Here is a 19,831-nt window from a genome sequence, read left to right on the forward strand (position 1 = left end):
ACAGCTGTTCCACGGCGTGCAGGAGGCACGGGGGGGGGGGAAAAGGAGTCAAGGACCTCAGTTTGAGAAATGCTGAGTTAGAGATCTGATTGAGCCTCAGCCCTATTGTGTTCAGATAGAAATGTCAGTCACACCTTTTCGATAATGCTTTCCCTAACAATAACACATTTATCAGTATAAATCATTGGCAAAGCGCAACCCCGGCAATCAAGGAGCATGGAGAGAGAAAAGCCTCTCTGGAGCTTCATGCTCATCCATAATTTTGTTCAGTGTCTAATCCTAAGGAGCTGTAGTGTTTTAGATATGTCTAGATCTTTTTCGAATTCACCTTCTGCACACAAGTCACCACAGGATATCACAAAGGGCGCACGATCCTGATTGCTAGGAGCTTAACCTCAGATTGTCCTGACGAAGCTGGCAGTTGAGCTTTTAGCTGCAGAGTCCTGTCAGACTAGAGCAGATACCCATAGTTTAGCTGCAGAATCTGCTATGTCCTGGGGGCTTGGTTTCAGTCGTTACACATCAGCGATGTGCCGGAATGCAGCCTTTTCACAGGGAACAGAGAAAAGTCTCAGGACAGAGATACTAGAAAGCTGCAAGAAACATGCCAATACAATATAAAATCTGAATCTATGCTAACAAAGAGTCCCTTATGATGGGGAATGAGGTGCCAACTGTAATTTATTGAAGCCATATAATTTAACCAGATTTTAAATTGGGTGAAGCTATTTAATTTCCCCCTGCAGGCTCTATAAGTCCTTCTCTGAGCTCTAGACCCTCACCCTGGGAGCTCCCTATGACATCCACAAACTTTGCCCATGAGGTGGAGGGTCACCACTATGTGATGTGACTCTTCCCTTTTTTCAGAGGCTGCCCTTGCAGGACTCCCGGCCCATCCTGACCTGGAGCATGAGAGTGAGGGAACTGGCACCTAGTCTCCAGTTTAAGGCACTGCCCTGGGGCTGACCTAAAGCTGGTGATTTTTTTTTAAATGGCAAACAGAATGAGGAGGAAAGAGAAAGTGATCCGGTGAACATAAAGTTCTAAAGCATCCAAAACCAGAAAATACACCTCAGGGCAGAGGGGCAAACTGCGGCTTCAATGAAGTAAAGTAATCCTCAACTGGATTCTCAAAATAATTGAACTTTTCACTCAAAGCTTAACTCAGATGCAGATTACTATGCAAAATTTGCACATGGTACTGCTTAGAAACAGCTTCCAGAGACCTTGTCACCTGTAACACAGCTTTTCACAGAGGGAGGAGGACAGCGTCACACGTATTGTGCCTATTGACAATAATCTAGCAGGAACTATTACGTTACCTCCGAGAAAGAACAACTCTTGTGTCCAGATCAGAGGAATAATTTCACAGTGGCAGCTGCGAGAGGGGCTCGGCTTTTCCCTCTCCTCTAACAGGCAACATTTACCCCGATAGCTTTAATCTTTCGAAAGGCAGATAAAAAAGCCAATGTGGACTCTAGAGATAAGAGGAATGTCAGCCTGAAGGTGAGGCTGTGCTGAGCAGCCGTGGCAGTTATGAAATATGGTCACACAAGCTTGAAAAAGGAACCAAAAAAAGGAAAAATAGCAATATAAGTAGACTGAGGCAAATGCTCCCAGCACCCATCCTACTCGTAGTAAGCCCCAGCTAGACTACATCTGCCTGTGTTTGACACTTGATAACACATCTGCTCCTCATTCTGATGGAACCTACATACAATTGTGTCTCCGGCTCTGAAATTCCAATGTACGATTATAAAATCTCTTCCAGCTGGCCTCCTCCTCCACCTCCCACCATTGCCAGGAGATTAGACTTTAGAAATATTTCCATATGAGTCTCAGTACCAAGGCTGAATGGCTGATTCACACCCAGAGAGCTGCACAACTAAGGAAAATACTTGCCAGTCACATTTATTTGCTTTGAATATTCTAACATTTACAAATATACTTTATACAAATATTCTAGACCAGCCTACTGCAGGTCATTGTATCAAACAATTATTTGAACTGTACTATAAACAATTTTTAAAAAATATAACTTTATGAAAACAGTTTCTCTTTCTGCTCTGAAAGTACAATATTATTTATGAAGGTTGATTCCTTGGCAACAGGCAAAAGCAATATGTTCTTTCTCCTTGTGACCTCTCATTTTGCAGGCATGAAGTATTAGGATCAAAGAGTTTTTTAGGGCTTATTATAGGTAGCAGGAATATGACAATGCATCTTGTTTACTACTACATCAGGATGCTACAAATACTCTCATACAGAACTAAAATTATCACAGAGCAATCACTAACGGGGATTAAGGACTGATTTACTTTAACTTCTTAGTGACTGCTGGTTAAGTTGGCTTCTTTTTTAGGCTCTTTCTTGTAGATAAGTCTTTAGGATAGAGAAATTATGTGTTAAGTACCAACAAACAACAAAAGAACTGTTTGTACTATTTTCAAAAGAGCTTTTTCAATGGTCCAGAATAAAATGAGTTGATGTACCACTGATCCCAAAACGATTATATTTCAATGTGTTGGTATAAGCACTATTATGCAAACAAAAATCAGGGAGATAAATGGCACTTGCACTGCTGAGTTAATTCAAGCCCCAAGCTCCATATAACTCTTGTAAATAGTTATGTTTCCAAAACATCCTGGAGCAAATAATCAGGATCTGGCTGGGGTGGTAAATAATGCATCATTGTTTCTCTTTGGAGGTCCGGCTTTAAATTCCTGATAGGTGACAAATTTGTTTGACTCACTTTACATAAATTTTATAGGACTACTTCGAGCAAGAAGTTTTACAGTCTTTAAACAGTAGCCGTTAAGCAACTTTTACGGTGCAAAGGCAGAATTAAATATTTTTTGTGCTGATTTAAGTAAACCTTTGGATAATTTGTCTTGAAACAACATTGCTTATTAAAAGACACATGGTGTACAAGATATTCTAAAAATACCTGGTCCTTAAGTGCCTGCACTGATAAGGATTTCTGAGCAATGGGAACAGAAGAGCAGCAGCACCATCATGACTGGGACACAAGGTAGGTATCAAACTCCTGGCACTCATAGCATGCAACGCTGTCTAAAACCCACTCTCGGGTCACCACGGCAGTACACTTCTGTTGGATTGCTGTAAAACAAAATATGAATGATAAAATAATATCTGCAGGTCAGTGTGAGATTCAGATTGTGAGCTGTTCTATTTCAGCATTATTTTCATTAACGGTGTTCAAAATATCATTTCAAATCAGTTAAATGGTGGCTACTACACTACATGTCCTGACATTGCATAAAATGCAGCTGTTTCATGGCCACTTGACAAACTGCCAGTATCTACACAGGAACTCTTTAAACTACCATACAAGAGAGACTAATAAAGATAAGAGAGCTGAGCAGTCTTTGATAAGCATTGCTAAAGGATTTCCAAATCACAGACTCTCAGTTTCTCCATGCACACACACATTCAGAGTGTGGGTCATGTTTCTAGACATGTGAGGACACACTCCTAGGGGAGGATGGCACAAAAGGGTGTTTGTGGCATTAAAATGCTCCCGGATTATATCCATTTTTCAGTTTAGGTCAGGTGTGGAGAGAGAGGAACTCAGGGATCCTCTTGTCGCAACCACTGCCCAGAAAACTAAATGCCAAGGGGGCTGTGTCTTTTGTAAATAAGTGGGGTGGATGACCAGAGACAAGTGAGGTTTTTATATTTTATTTTGGGGTTGGGGTACTGGCACTTGAATGGTTGGGAAAGGAAGATTGTTGGCTGCTTGTTCCTGGGTGTTCTTTGTCTCAGCTGAGGTTTTCTGCTAGATCTCACTGGTCTCTACAACGCAAAGCCTCTCCTAAACTTTGTAAATTTTAGAAAGTTGCCCTGCTGCCAAGGATAATTTCAGTTAAACCTGACTCTGGAGACATGCAGGGTACATGGGCTGGCAGTTTATTTTACTGCATATTTACATTCACATTTCATCACAACCTTCCTACTCTACATCAGGCGAGGAGACTGCCTGGCAAACCACCTCTCAGGACTTTGTTTACTCTCAAGATAAGTAAGGGAAAAGTTTGAAATGACCAACTGTGTCTGTTTTGAAATGAAGGAATGTGCTCCCAATTCCAAACATAAAAGGACTTTATTCTGCTTCCTTTATAGAACCTTACTACTATTCTATTACCCAGACCAGTGGAACCATAAGGCACTCACCATGTGCAGCACAAAGCAACCCATAGCTCCATATAATCTTACCTCTGTACCCTGTGTTTTCGAGCCAAGCATCAGGCTGTACAACTATTACAGTAGTAGAGTTCTAGGATTTCAAGATAAGAAACAAGATAAAAATAGCTACCATTATTTGTATCACATAAAATCAATCCTTCCCGTCTGTCTGCAGATAGCAATAACTTGGTATTTCTTTGCTTCACTGCATAGCTCCAGTGAAGGAGTCAAGAGGAGGAAAAATAAAAAGTGTATTAAGTTTGTAAGAATATTCTACAAGAGTTTCTGTTCAGGGAGACTTGGTGAAGATAAATTAATGCACCAGAGCCTTTTTGCTCCCGAAAGCTGAAGCCAGAGGTGAGCCCCAACGAGATGAGTTAGGCGGCTTGTACACAGTGCTCTGTGAACCTCAACACAGCAAGACCAGCATGTGTCGTGACACTACTGCACTGTGCTCAGGAGAGGCCAAGCTTGGAACAGAAGGACTGCTACAGATCAACCTCTGGTTCACCCACAGAAGTGTGAACGGCGCTTACCTCTATCTATATCTGCATAAATCAGTCTTTTACAAGCACCAAAAATCACTATTTATGGGGCGGGGGGGGGGAAAATCAATAGGACAGTTTACCTTACACCCATCACCACTGAATACTTACAGCTTTGTGTGTGAACAGATGAGGCTGCTTCACCACTGAGGCGCCACAAAGCTCCACCATCCACTCTAGATCACCTGATTAAGTCAGACAAAAGTAGCATGTTACAATTATGACTGCACTGCCCTGGGGACCAGCATGTCAGAGATCCAGCCCTGGTTCTCCACACCTTGCTAGAGTGGTTGTTACAAGTGAAATAATTTTATCCTCTTTATTTGTGGCATAAGCAGAGAACAAGGAGCCCTGCTCTTACTAGCCTGTGTAGGCCAATTATTACTATAGTCCTATCCTAGGTTCTTCAGCAGGGAGAACCATCATGGGAACCTCAGGGTCCCAGGCAGATAACAAACAGCCCCCAGAAAAAATGCTGCCAGTCAGTTCATCTTAACTTAAAAGAGCCAAAGCGTGACATTACAATTGGAATAAGAAGTTAGAGATCTGGGATAATTTCTCATTAACACAAACTAGCCAAAGTGTTTAATTCCCATTAATTTGCTGAACTCTTGATGGAAAAACATAACAAAATCTCCTAAGCAGAAGCAGCCTGTAATTGCTCATCACGGCACTAGGAGTGAGCTCTGCACATGCTGTGGGAATTACTGTAAATGTCAAGAGATGTGGGGATAATTCATCCAGTCAGAAATAAATGTGATACTGGACAAATCAGAGCTTGTTGCAGGGAAGAGAATGAAGAGCAAAGATGGGAAGATATGTGCTTCTACTACTGAAAAGTTAAGCTACAAGTTTTGCTTAATTGTCTCCATAAAGAGACTCCACATACCTGCAGCTTTAAACTAATGAGAAAGCTTCAATCCTTTTCATCTACTTATCCTATGTACATAATTGCAGGCTTTAAATATGTGTTTTGCTTTTCACAACTGCTCTTTTGTAAGATCAGGAAGAGATAAAGTTACACTGTGGTTGTCTCAGTTGTTAAGAAGATAATGGGTAGGAGCTGTGTGTGAGGGCAGAAAACTACTCAAATAACTTCAAATGTTCAACAGGGAGTACATAAGCTTTTTTCCAGAGATAGTGGTGCTTACACATCTGCGTGCCTTTTTTTTTTTTAATGTGAACAGAAAATTTCAAACATTGAATGGAAGGATTACTTCTAAAAACATTTTATGTGGCCAAGGCAGACACCGATGGGAATGGGAGACATTTAGGGTTGCCAACTTTCTAACTGCAGAAAACTGAACACCGTTGCTCCGCCCCTTCCCTGAGGCCCCACCCCGCTCACTCCATCACACTTCCTTCCGTTGCTCACTCGCTCATTTTCACTGGGCTGGGGTAGGGGATTGGGGTGCAGGAGGGGGATCCAAGCTGAGGCTCAGGGGTGTGGAGTGCAGGAGGGGGATCCGGGCTAGGGCAGGGGTGCGGGAGGAGGTGAGGGGTGCAGCTCACTCACCTCAGGTGGCTTCCAGGAAGCAGCCAGCATGTCCCTCTGGCTCCTAGGCACAGGGGGGACCTGGGGGCTCCATGGGCTACCCCCGCCCACAGGCACTGGCACTACCCCCGCCCACTGTCCCCATAGCTCCCACTGGCTGCAGTTCCTGGCCAACGGGAATTACAGAGCTGGCGCTCGGGGTGGGGGTAGCACACGGAGCCCCCGTGACCGTCCCTATGCCTAGGAGCTGGAGGAACATGCCAGTTGCTTCCCGGGAGCCATGTGGAGCCGGGTAGGGAGCCTGCCAGCCCCGTACCAACTGGACTTTTAACGGCCCAGTCAGCAGTGCTGACTGGAGTTGCCAGGGTCCTTTTTCAACCAGGTGTTTCGGTTGAAAACCGGACACCTGGCAACCCTACAGACACTGTCCAAAGATTTTTCCATAACCAGGGAGCATAATCATGAAATTAGACATTTCTGGCTAAGTAGATTCTTCTAAGAATTGCCTACTAAGTAATAATAAGAATTGAACAGTCTTCTACAGACACTTGGGCAGATGGGACTAGGAGGCACAAGATTCTCTCTCTCTCTGATTGGGCTGTTTACATAGGCCTGAATTTTCCATCCTCACCTCAGGTTGAGTAGTACCTGACCCCACAAGTAATATTTATTTCAGTGGTGCTACACGCAGTGTAAAGTACAGCTCAGTTGGAGGGTGACAGAATCTAGTCCTTTGATATTACTGACAGTTTAGAGGACTGACACCTGCCACATTCAGTACAAAATCTAAATGCCAGATTTGTCAAGACTCTTAAAAAAATTTTTAAATAAAGCACTTCCGCTCTAACCCCATGACTGCACAGCATTCTCGTTATTACTGGTCTCTAGTGCTTTAATTTATTGCTTGTGGTAAGAGTATTAATTGGAATAGGTGGCCATTAGAGAACTTGGAGATCTTACTTTCCATCATCCTAAGCTGTGCAATATTTTCCTCAAGGCTCTAGTTCTTTTCTTTTTATTCAATTTACTTATAGGCATTTCCATAGGGCTCATCACCTTACATTAAAAACACCATCACATTAGCAACATCATGGTATGCATTTCTGTGCTGTAAGGAGTGCTTGGGGCCATCACTGTATTTGTTAGGGCCTCTAGTCACACTGCAAGTGCTTTGGGGACACACTTCCAAGATGAAAAGTGTTCTATAAAGCCAAATCTTATTCTATTTTGTGCCATCCCTATGCCACCAACACAGAGATGGAATTCTCCTGAGATCAACAGGGGACAGACTGTGTATCATAGTATGATGAGTTTTCCCCCGAAACAAAGAATTGCATCCAAACTTTTTTTTTTTTTTTTTTTAAGTCAAGCAGCCTCTTATGAGTTAAGGAGATAAAACTGGGAAAAAATACCTAGTGTATGTTTCATTTTGCTATACTGTAAATTGCAGATTAAATAGCCCTAAAAGGTGGGTCTCCATGAAAGGGTCAGCAAAGGCAACAATTCTGGAGAATTTGCAATGACCACTGCAGATATTTTCTGTGGATTCTAGAAATGATAGTACATTCCCCTCACCTGTGCGCATATCGGTGAATGGTCCATAACAACAGATCTCAAAGTCTTTGAAGAGCTGAAAAACAAGGCACATGTGAACAGAGGGTATGTGGTTCCAGGGCAGAATGGACATTCAATGAAATGTTTGTTTTTTTAGAGTGATGTATGAGGTCCCTCTATGGTTGGGATTCTGAAGCTATGCTCTGTGAAGCAGCTGTGATGCAGTAAACTCTTCCTGGTAGTCCACAAATTAAATGTTTTGACAATCAAGCAGGGGACGGTTGTGGGACTGGAAAAGGAATCTTTCTCTCATGAAGTTGTCTGAAGAATGAAAGCACTGGAGACCCCTGCACCACAGTATACAGGTATATTCTGGGACATGTTAGTTCTTGTGACTTTGGTATATGACTTATGCTAATGTATATAAGATCACAGTGTATATTTTGGAAAATACACCCCTCACTTCTCTTATTTGTTATGCGTGCAGCTTGAACATGAATGGATTTCCTCACTGCTAGCTGGTTAATTTAAAACTGACATTCTATGTTGCACTGCTCATGGATAGTAGACATTTATAATGCCTACAATAAGTTTTTTGGGATCTGCTAGAATTATTTCAACAATTGTTTCAGAAACAGAAATCCCCATTCATGAAGCATTGGTTCAACCACCCTCACATCAGTGGCCCATAGGCAAGGTATAAAGTTTCCTCTTTCCTATGAAAAGGGTTTATTATGTCAAGGAGAGAGCTATTTTGCAGTTAATGCTTGTTCCATGACCCACTTGCTTAATCATTCAATTAAAATCTGCAACACTTATGATAACTTTTGAAGTTCCAATGACCATTATAAATCGGGAGAGAGAAGAGTTGCCAGACCACATCCAGCCCTTGCAGTGCTGTTATCCTCAGAAAGTCAGAGCAAATACATCCAAAATCAGGTTTCAGAGCAGCAGCCGTGTTAGTCTGTATTCGCAAAAAGAAAAGGAGTACTTGTGGCACCTTAGAGACTAACCAATTTATTTGAGCATAGGCTTTCGTGAGCTACAGCTCACTTCATTGATTTAGAAGTAGTTTAGTGTGAACATCACACTGATCCTGACATTTTACGGGCTCCACACAGAGAAAACACATCACAGAATACGGATCATAAATCAACAAGCACAGCTGCAGCCAGACCTTCTTGTGTTGTGAGCCCAGCAGATATCACAAGGCAGGCAGGAATGCACCAAATCATTACACTTCCAACTACCAAACCTAGGTGCTACAGAAGTGGTGTTAACAACAGAATGTGGCACACTTATCTCCAAGTCAGCACTGAAATAAAACTCCAGCATGATGTTAGGGGCATTGTGCTTTCAGAGATGCCATCTTCTGAAGGAGGTATAAAACTCCTTCTGGTCATATTAAAATAGCACCCTTCATGAGAGTAGGACTATTCTGCCTAATTTGCAAAGTGAGTAATCACACTATCTAAATTTCCTATGCATTTTCAATGGATACAGTAACCTACAGCATTGCAGTTGTAGCTGAGGAGGTGCTAATCTGTAGCTACACTCACAGGGTGTTACAAGGCTTTATTCACTAATATTGGTAAAATATGGGACTTTGAAAACTTGGGATGAAAGCTACCATAGAATTGAAAATTATTTTAGCTCCTATAGGAGCAAAAAGAAAAATCAATTATATTGCTGGCAAAGACTGAAGAGCACACTCTTTCTACAGTACATGCAGATTACATCTTCCTTTCCATTTATTTTTATTTTTCTCCTTCTACTGCTGCTTCCCACAAGTGCCAGCCCAGAGAACTATACAAGACGCTGCTGCTCCACAAAGCAACCCGTATGCTATAAAAATGGATAAAGTTGGAGTTTCTTTAGGTTTAAAACTCGCGTTTGGCAATTTTGTTACAAAAAGGAGAGGAACACTGTATGAAGTCTTGTATCTTGTTAAAGGTTAAGGAACTGTAAATACAAGAATAATGAATATTACCAAAGAGCAGGGTGAGAAATGTCTCCAAATAAGCGCATTGCACATACATATATAACTAAGGAGAGGAAAGATCAGGGATGAATTGCCTCTCTCTCTCTCATGTGCACTAGGATTCAATTCAAGAGAGAACCTCTGGCTTCTTGTTCTCCAGCCTAGTGGAGACAACAGGCTGTGTTTCCAGCTGATGGCTCTGCCATCCTTCCAATGGCAGTCACACAGAGCATTATTTATGCCATTCTATGAGAACATGGCAGATTTCCCCAGCCAACTGGAGGGGTTGGTACCAGAATGGCAAATGTTAATGGGAAGGAGCTTGAGGAAAAACCCATGTGGTTCCAGGATAAGGGCAGGTCTTTCCCATCTGATGGCATAAACAATGTGGTATGAAACAGCAACTAACTATGCCTGCAACATTTTAAGGTCACAGACTATTTGCACAGGACCTCAAAGATAATGAGCACCCAGATTCGATAAATGAGAGATAAAATTTCAAATTTGCTGCATTTTTTGTAACAGCTGAAGTGCAATTTGAACACAGCCCTAAACTCAAGAACAAACAACATTTATCATTTTGAGATTTGGCTTTGTACAAACCCATTTCTTTCCTACTACAGTGGCAAGACAGCATGACATTTAGTATTTTACAGTTCCATCACTCTGCAAACTGTTTTCTGTAGCAGTTTAGTCAAAAGGTCCCTACACACAGAATATAAATAACTATCTTAAAAAAAAAAAAATCCTACGCTTAAAATCGTGGGAACAGAGTTTCATGTACAGAGAGAAAGTTTCAGAGGTTAAACAGCAGGTGATCAATGGAAACACTGCCTGTTTCTTCTAGATGAGAATTAGCGTAGATTGGTTTTACCTTTTCCTCCCCCAGGCCTCCATTTCCCAGAGCCTGGAGGATCACCTACCCATATTTTTAATTAAAATTTACCCTGCCTGCAAAAACATGTCTTGTATCTCACTCATTCTACTTTCTGTAGAAGGATTATAGGATCTCCTTTCAGAACCTATCAACACAGATTCTTAATCAGGCAGAGGGATTGCAAATAGTTTCCCAGGGAGCTGTCTCTATAGCAGAGCACTTCCTTTGAGCCAGCCCACACCTATATTATAAAAGGTGTAATTCACTCATGGTATGCAAAAACATTTGAATATTTCTGTTGCATGACTGGCAAGCACTAGGAGCAGCACTGCAGAGACAGAGCCAACTACACCCTTATGTACAATTCTGTACATTTGATTTCATGGGAGGATAAAAGACCATTTAAAAATATTTCAGCTATTCAGCTGGCATCATAAACAACCGTTTATGTAGAATGGGATTCTTCTGACAGCTATGAATGGTTTCTTATGCTGATGTGCCTGTACCTTTCCAGTCTGGGATCGTCTAGCTCTCTTAGGGCCTTGGTGGTTTCTCCCATTGATCACGTCTCCTCTCACTTCAAAGTCGTACTGGAAGATAATGCAAAGAATCAGAAATCAGAGACAGAAAAGGCCGGCATGGTGAGCCCCTTGGGCCAAGGCAAGAAACAGCTCTCAGATTTCAGAAACTAGAAACCTTACAACAAATGCATGCAGAAGACTGACTAAAAAGCATTGTCCTTTATCTGTTAGGACATTGAAGCATTCAAGATCATTTTCTTCCGAGTTATCAGTGACTTGGTAACCAGTAATGCTATTTTTGACATAGAATGCCATTCCCCCTCCCCCTTTCCCTCATTCGGTCCTTCTAAATAGGTTATAACCATTGATTTTAACATTCCAGTTGTGAGACTCGTCCCACCAAGGTTTCAGTAATACCAATTAGATTGAACTTATGCTAAAAAACCGAGCAATTCCAATTCCTCTTGTTTGCTACCCAGGCTCCTAGCACTGATAGAGAAGAAATTCTCGAATTGCCTATATATCAGAAGTTAGAAATTGTAGAAAAATTGATAAGGGAAGCAAAGGGACACAAGGAGAAATCTATGGCCAGCAGAGTTAAGGACAATAAGAAGGAATTTTTAAAATATATTAGGAACAAAAAGAATGCTGACAATGGTAATGGACCATTACTAGATGGAAATAGTAGAATTATCATTGATAATGCAGAAAAAGCAGAAATGTTCAGTAAATATTTCTGTTCCATATTTGGGGGAAAAAAACAGATGATATAGTCTCACCATATGGTGATAAACACTCTTTCCATTCCACTAACATCCTCCAAAGATACCAAACAGAAACTACTAACCATAAATATTTTTAAATCAGCAGGTCCAGATTACTTGCACCCAAGAATTTTAAAAGAGCTGACTGGGGAGCCTGCTGGACCATTAATGTTGATTTTCAGTAAGTCTTGGAACACTGGGTAAGTGCCAGAAAACTGGAAGACAGCTAATGTACCAATTTTTAAAAAGGGTAAACGAGATGACCTAGGTCATTATAGGCACGTCAGCCTGACATCAATCCCAGGCAAGATAAAAGAGCAGTTATATGGGACTCAATTAATAAAGAATGAAAACAGAGTAATGTAATTAATGCAAATCACCTTGAGTTTACGGAAACTAGAACCAGTCAAACTAACCGGATATATTTATTTTTTTATAAGATTATAAATCTGGTTGATAAAGGTAATAGTGTTGATGTAATATACTTAGATTTCTGTAATGTGTTTGACTTAGTACTGCACGACACTATGATTAAAAAGCTAGAATGAAATAAAATTAACATGGCACATATTAAATGGATTAAAAACTGGCTAACTGATAGATCTCAAAATTTAACTATAAATGGGAATCATCATTGAGCAGGTGCATTTCCAGTGGAATCCTGCAGGGATCTGTTCGTGGCCCTACGCTATTTAACATTTTTCTCGAAGATCTGGAAGAAAAAACAAAATCATCACTGATGAAGTTTGCAGGTGACACAAAAATTGGGAGTGTGGTAAATAACAAAAATGACAGATCACTGACTCAGAGTGATCTAGATCACTTGGTAAACTGCGCAAGCAAATAATGTGTGTTTTCGTATGGCTAAATATAAATGTATACATGTAGGAATAAAGAATGTAGGCCATACTTACAGGATGGGAGACTACCCTGGGAAACAGTGACTCTGAAAAACATGTGGGGGTTGTGGTGGATAATCAGTTGAACATGAGCTTTCAGTGTGATACTGTGGCCAAAAGTACTAATGTTTATGCATCCCATGATCACAGGGGAATCTTGTATAGAAGTAGAGGGGTTATTTTACCTCTATATTTGGAGCTGGTACGATCACTGCTAGAACATTGTGTCAAATTCTGATGCCAACAATTCAAGAAGGATGTTAATAAATTGGAGAGGGTTCAGAGAAGAGCCACGAGAATGATTAAAGGATTAGAAAACATGCCTTATAGCGATAGACTCAAAGAACTCAATCTATTTAGCTTAACAAAGAAAAGGTTAAGGGACGACTTGATTACAGTTTATAAGTATCTACATGGGAAACAAATATTTAATAATGGGCTCTTCACTCTAGCAGAGAAAGATATAACTTGATCCAATGGCTGGAAGCTGAAGTAAGGTGTACATTTATAACAGGTCAGTAATCAGCCACTGGAAAAATTTACCCTCATGGTAGATTATCCATCACTGGCCCCATTTTTAAATCAAGACTGGATAATTCTTCTAAAAGATGTGGTCTAGGAATCACTGTGGGAAAGTTATACGGCCTGTGTTACACAGGAGGTCAGGCTAAATGATCACAGTGGTCCCTTCTGGGCTTTGAATCTATGAATCCTTCAGCTTAATCACATAAGTGTTTCTTTAAAAGAAACTAATCAAATTCTATTCAACACACTGAACTGACTCAGAAGAGTGGCAATCAGTTTATAGAGGCAAATCTCATTCAGTAGAAATTAACTATCAGTACATAACCTCTAGAACTTAATTTATTTAATTTTCAACATCTATTTTATTTCAAAGCATTCACTTGCCATTTAGATTAACAGTAAATACAATGCTTTATTTGATAATGTTAGGCCTGCATCTGTCTCTCAATTGTCTATTATTCACTACTTTAAGAAAGCTCCTTCATAGATTTCTATGCTGAACTGGCAGGGAATTAAAAAATAAATAAATAAATAAAAATAAAAGACAACTAATTTTTTCACCCAACTTCAGACTTACGTAGTGGTTTCCATAATGAGGGAGACTGAATCTGTCCTGAAAACCCCTCTCACATTGCTTGAAACGGAAGATTAATTGAGACCGAAGGGCATTCAGTAGATGCCCCATATCGCTGGCTGGAGAGACCAGAGTTTCAGGAGCCTCCATAAAGGGTAAAGTAAGACCCAGCTGGAGAATGATGAAGTCTCCCAGAGAGTTTTTGGGATTAGTAGTTTTTTTCTTCTCCCTTGGCTTTGGATGCTAGCCTAGGGTTTTTTGACCAGAGAAGTTGAGGGTGGAGCAGAAGCAAGACATCCATTTCTACTCATCAGAATTATGAAATTTTGCACTGGACCAAAGTTTGTGAAGTACCTCTTCTCCCAACACGCAGTCAACCTATGGAAGTCATGACAATGGGATTTTGTGAAGGCCAAAAGGTATAACTGGGTTTAAAACAGAATTAGGTAAATTCCTGGAGGATAGGTCCATCAATGGCTATTAGCCAAGATGGTCAGCGATGCAGTCCAATGCTCTGGGTGTCACTAAACCTCCAACTGCCGGAAGAAGGGATGGATCACTTGAAATTGCCGTTCTGTTCATTCCCTCGGAAGCATCTGGCACTGGCCACTGTCAGAAGACAGGATACTGGGCTAGATGGACCTTTGGTCTGATCCAGTATAGCCGTTCTTATGTTCCTTATGCAAGGTTCTGCAAAAATCTGTGCCTGAGGCAGAAAATCTGAGCACTATACATAAAGAGAGGCAGATACCACCTAATCCATGCTCTAGTCTCAGGTAGCTATCTGCACTACAAAGTTAGAAGATGCTGCAGTGGGAAGTTTTCAATAGTTGGCTATAGATCAGTTAATTAAGTGCAAGAGCTTGGACATGGTTGTGTTCCAACATTATTCCTTCATACCCACAGCAGGTAATTACCTCCACCTTGCATTTGCCAACATCAAGAGACGTATTGTATCTTTGGAACCGTTGCTAGACAAAAGGTCAAGAAAATATCACAGGGGAGGCTCTTTGTTCAGCAGCATGGAATACGTGCATTCTGCAGAACTGTGGGTTTCAGTGACGTTTCTTGGTAGAGCCTAGAATCCCGACTCTGGTCCTATGCCAAATTCTCCTCTGTCCCAAACACCCTCAACTAATTTTCAGTTTCAAATATTTAATTCCTGTTTCTGTCTCAGACATGATTAATATGCTCATCGCCATAGTGTCTGGATGCTAGTGCAACGGACATATTTTGCATTTCACTCTTAAGACATCACACCCACCTCATCAAGTATCTTTCCTTCCTTAAAAGACTGAACAATCCCTAAACAAAAAGAGCAGAGAAGAACAGATCACATTAAATCAGGCAGGATGCTCTAATCAGCACCAACAGTCTAATTATAAAGAGAAAGTATTTCTTTGGGAGAGGTCACTTACAGTTATTTGAATGAAGCAATGGATACTTTAGAAAAAAAAAAAAGAAGCTAAACTGAGCATTATCGTTAAATGTCTAAATATTCAGATGGTACTCTGAAAAATACCAGATGCTAAAATATGTTAAATATGAAATATAAAGTATGTAGTGTTAGGAAACTGGGGAGGATGGGACACGTAGCTGCTCCAAAGAGTATTATACTTACATTCATAGCTAACTACCCATTTTCTTCCTGCAATGCCCAGAAAGTACTTCAGTGTCCGCTCACAAACTAGCTCCATATCTGCAGATTAAGTAGAAATATACTGGGATCATTCTCAATTTTGCCATCTAAATAACGTAAAGCAACTTTGACAGTTGACTTGTATTTAAAGTGATAAACCACCAGAAAAACACATATTGCCCAATGACACTGTTGACAAAGGCATTTTCAGGGGGATTCAAAGTACCAATGTCCTAATGCTGCCCCCTCCTGGGTCTGCTAAAAGAGAGGAATCTAGTATGGTAGTCAGTGGAGAGTCTCTGACTGTACACCCCCACCCTCCAGCCCAGGTTTCCTATTGACCTGAGCTCAGAGATGTTGGAAAGGCATAGAACACCAGTCAAAATACAAAACTCTGAATTTGTATGCAAGTGAAACATTCAAACCCTCCTGATTTTCCCCTTGTGACTGCCTCACCAGCTTTCATAAGGAGAGGACAAAAAGAGTATGTTGAGGATCTAATGGATTAAAAATTATAAAGACTTTTTTCCCTTCCTACATTGTTTTTTTAAACTGATAAGAAGAGTCACTTCGGATCTTAAAGAATTTTGAAATGTTCTTATGAAGCAAACTGAGGACAGAGTAGGTTATTTTAATATTATAAATAACTAAATCCTGTAACACAGCAGATCAACTAACAGCAATAGCTCATCAAATACTTTACAGTTTAATTTTTAAAGTTTTTTGTTTAACATCTGCTGATAAAACAGATTTAGCAAGGAGCTTAAAACTAACCTATGCCAAGTCATTTTAAATTTTGAGTAACCAATGTGAAGAGAGAGGTTTGATGCCTTCTTGAAAACCAATCAATGAATCTTATGCTAATCAGTTAAGAGTTTGATTTACATATGTAAAATCTGAAGCTGTTCTGTGTACTAAAGTTTATTCAAGTCTTTAAGAGAGTTGAGTGAGCTCTACTAAAGAACAAAAAGCAATTTAAGTTCCATAATAATAATTAAAAAAAAGTTACAGGTCTTTTACTTTCTGAAGCTAGTGTACTCTGAAAAGTGCACCTGATCTTGCAACACTGTTACTTTGTTCCAATGGAAGTATGGTCTCCATTCGTTTTTTCAGCTACCATTAGAAAGCCAAATAAAATTCAGTTTTGGTCTGTTTTTGATTACATCAGACTATTTGGATTTTTGAGAAAGAATTTAAGTGGGCTTTTTAAAAACAAAGACAAAGGATGCTGTAAGAAAAATGTCTGGCTCTCCCTTTGGTTGGTTGTGAATTATCTAAAATCAACATGCTGCTGACACCTTCTTAAATCCACAGATGTGACATGACATCAATCACTCATCATAATGATATGTCAATTTCAAATTCTACTTGTTACCATGTCAATGATATCATATAAACAAGCAACCAAAATAGAAACCTCTCATCTGGACTCCATGAAATGGAATAAAAGACAGATGGGTCAAGTTTTAGTTTAGACTCGGGATCACACAAACTCTGATACAGAATAAAAGAGCAGTGAACTGTAAATCCCACATCCTAATCAAACATCTTCAGACCATCATGCTGAATGACCGTCAATGTGCTCTTTATTTAGCCTGGAGTTAGTGTTTTATGTGGCATTAAATATCTGGTTTGTTCACAGAGCTTCCAACACACCTGTTTTCATTATGACATGGGTTGTTCCTTCAGTAATTTGATTAGATAAAGTGCTCTGGGTTTTCCTGGCAAACTTCTGCACCAATAACTGAAAACAAATAAATATTGAATTAGAAAGAATTGATTTAATCGGAACATTAGACATCTCTGGCTTTGAATAGGAGTTTCCACGTTACAAGATTAGCTTTCTAATATGGCTGAGAAATTAAACATATATCAATGGAAGTTGTAAGTACAACATACAGTGGAGAGGTACTTTGAAACAAATGGAGATATTCTATGCCAACAGGCACATAGACACAACCGTTACTTCAAAAATTTTGCCTTTAACAACAGAAATTATTTGATTGGCTTACATAAACTCAAGTAAAGCAATACTCTATTATACTGTAATTCAGATCAATCTGGAAACATGTGCTGCAGTTATCAGAGGCATTAAGCCAAAATTCAACTTCTGATGGCAACAAAACATTAAAAGTCCAGATGATGTGAAAGCTCAGTGATATAACCATCCGTTTCAATCTACTTACAAAGAAGGATTTTAACTAGCATGTTCATTGTTGTAGAAATCTAGAGTTTTCCAGTTATCTATTAACAAAATAAAATCAATAGCTATATAGTAAAAGAAATTACTCAACTCTGTTACTCCTCCAGCTGCACTGGTCTGCATCATACCTGGCTCTAGCCTACTGCTATGAGCCTCTAAAACTTGCAAGAAGTCAAATGTATAAAAAAAAATTGTGTTCTTTGAGGTGAGAGTCTCCCTTGCTTTGGAACAACGAGCCTTCTTTTTGCCTGCTTATGTGGATGGCTTTCCAATCCATTTAGAAGCTCTGAACCCTACCTAATTGCATCATTACATATAAACCCCCATATTTATCAGTACTAGCTAACAAGGCAGTATCTAATTTCAAATACTCTGGTATTATTAATGGGTAATTCATGTCAAATTAAGTTTTGTTGCATATAGATCTCTTTAGGGAGAGGATAAAATTTTATTTAGGATCACAGGGGTCATGGTATATGTATATTAACAGGGGATTGACAAAGGTAGTGAAATACACTTACAAGCTCACTCTGGTTCAGACCTGATGCCACAATTGACATTTGTCTCCTACAGGTCACAACTGGGCTTTTGGCATTTTCTTTTACAACTCCAGTGTGCAGAGCAGATGCAGAGGAAAATGCCCTTCTCTCCTGCTTACATCCCTGAGTGCTCTTCCCATTATTAGCATTCCACGATATGGCAGCACTATTTGTTGATTCTGCAGTTTGACAGTGGGTAAGTCTTTCAGAAAATTTCAAGGGAGAGCTGTTTGGAGTCCTGCTCTCATTCCCACACGGAACAGCTGCAGTGTTTAGCTTTGTTCCAAATTCCTGCTCAGCGGCATTTTCTGAAGGAAAGAGGAATCAGTAACTGAAACAGTCCCAGTCTTTAATTACAGTTTTTCATTGCAGTCATGCTGGAGGATGTTGCTCCATCTTTTAAATTTATAGGCTACAGTCATTTTCTCTGCTTAAACAACGGGGAGTCCTTGTGGCACCTTAAAGACGAACACATTCATTTGGGCATAAGCTTTCATGGGCTAAAACCCACTTAATCAGATGCATGGAGTGGAAAATACAGTAGAGAGGTATAAATACACAGCATGTGGGTTTTAGCCCACAAAAGCTTATGCCCAAATACATTTGTTAGGCTCTAAGGTGCCACAAGGACTCCTCGTTTTTTGCTGACACAGACTAACATGGCTACCACTCTGAAACCTTTCTCTGGTTAGTTATTCACTACTTCACCTTTACCTCATTCATTATTTAAAATCACCAAGAATCATAATTTTTCCTGATCTAGAGCTAAGGTGCTCAAACACCTGTGAAACCTATCAGGATACAATTAGCATTTCCTGAGAATACTATGAATTTGGGACTAAAACATTAAAATTCATTATTGTATCAGAGAACTTTCCCCTCCCAAACAGCACCAGGAATTATCCAGGTTTCAGAAGATTAAAAGTCTCTTGATTCACAAGACGACACTATATAGTTAATTTAAATGCATGTTCTTTACGATCTCTCTCATTATGGAGATATAAACCAGACCATGATTGGGGTACAAGTAGAAGCCAAAACGCATATGCTGGGTTTGATCAGTCCTATGAGTTACCTGATTCAATTCTATACTGATTACATTGTTTCATAGCCTCTTGTTCCAGCAGCACTGCCACACCAACCCGCTGACATGTTCCCTCCTGAGAGTGAGTTTTGGCTTTCCAAAGGCTCGGGCACCAGTGGCCTTGCTCCAGAGCTTCTTTTTTTAAAAGATGGGATTTAGGATGGGAAAGCTGTAAAGCAGGCGACCTCAAACTAGAAAAAAATTATGAACAATTTATCATCTCCTTAGCTATCAGAGACATTGGATAGCAACAGTGGAATTACATGTTGGGGAATGATTAGCAACAGAACTAGTATGAAGGCACAAAAGCAGTACCGTTGAATTCAAAATTGATTAAAATACTTTAAAAACTGCATGTCGACATATCGAACTGTCATGTAAATTTTCTCAAACTAACCCCAAAGGATAAATGCTAATAACTTGCT

The 19,831-nt window shown here is 40.0% G+C and overlaps 1 protein-coding gene across 1 annotated transcript in view; it reads right to left on the reverse strand.

The window, feature by feature from the left end:
• Positions 1-1,905: 1,905 nt before the first annotated feature.
• BRCA1 (BRCA1 DNA repair associated) overlaps positions 1,906-19,831 on the reverse strand; it is a 50,016-nt gene continuing 32,090 nt past the window's right edge. The window contains exons 14-23 of the mRNA XM_074941024.1: positions 19,398-19,597; positions 18,305-18,630; positions 17,237-17,324; positions 15,563-15,640; positions 15,206-15,246; positions 11,165-11,248; positions 7,822-7,876; positions 4,863-4,936; positions 4,237-4,297; positions 1,906-3,120 (exon numbers count right to left, since the gene is read on the reverse strand). Of these exons, the coding sequence (XP_074797125.1) occupies positions 3,014-3,120; positions 4,237-4,297; positions 4,863-4,936; positions 7,822-7,876; positions 11,165-11,248; positions 15,206-15,246; positions 15,563-15,640; positions 17,237-17,324; positions 18,305-18,630; positions 19,398-19,597 (1,114 nt within the window). The 3' untranslated portion in view covers positions 1,906-3,013. The remainder of the gene's footprint in view (positions 3,121-4,236; positions 4,298-4,862; positions 4,937-7,821; positions 7,877-11,164; positions 11,249-15,205; positions 15,247-15,562; positions 15,641-17,236; positions 17,325-18,304; positions 18,631-19,397; positions 19,598-19,831) is intronic.

This window comes from Natator depressus, chromosome 27 (genome assembly GCF_965152275.1).
Source record: "Natator depressus isolate rNatDep1 chromosome 27, rNatDep2.hap1, whole genome shotgun sequence".
Taxonomy (NCBI): domain Eukaryota; kingdom Metazoa; phylum Chordata; order Testudines; family Cheloniidae; genus Natator; species Natator depressus.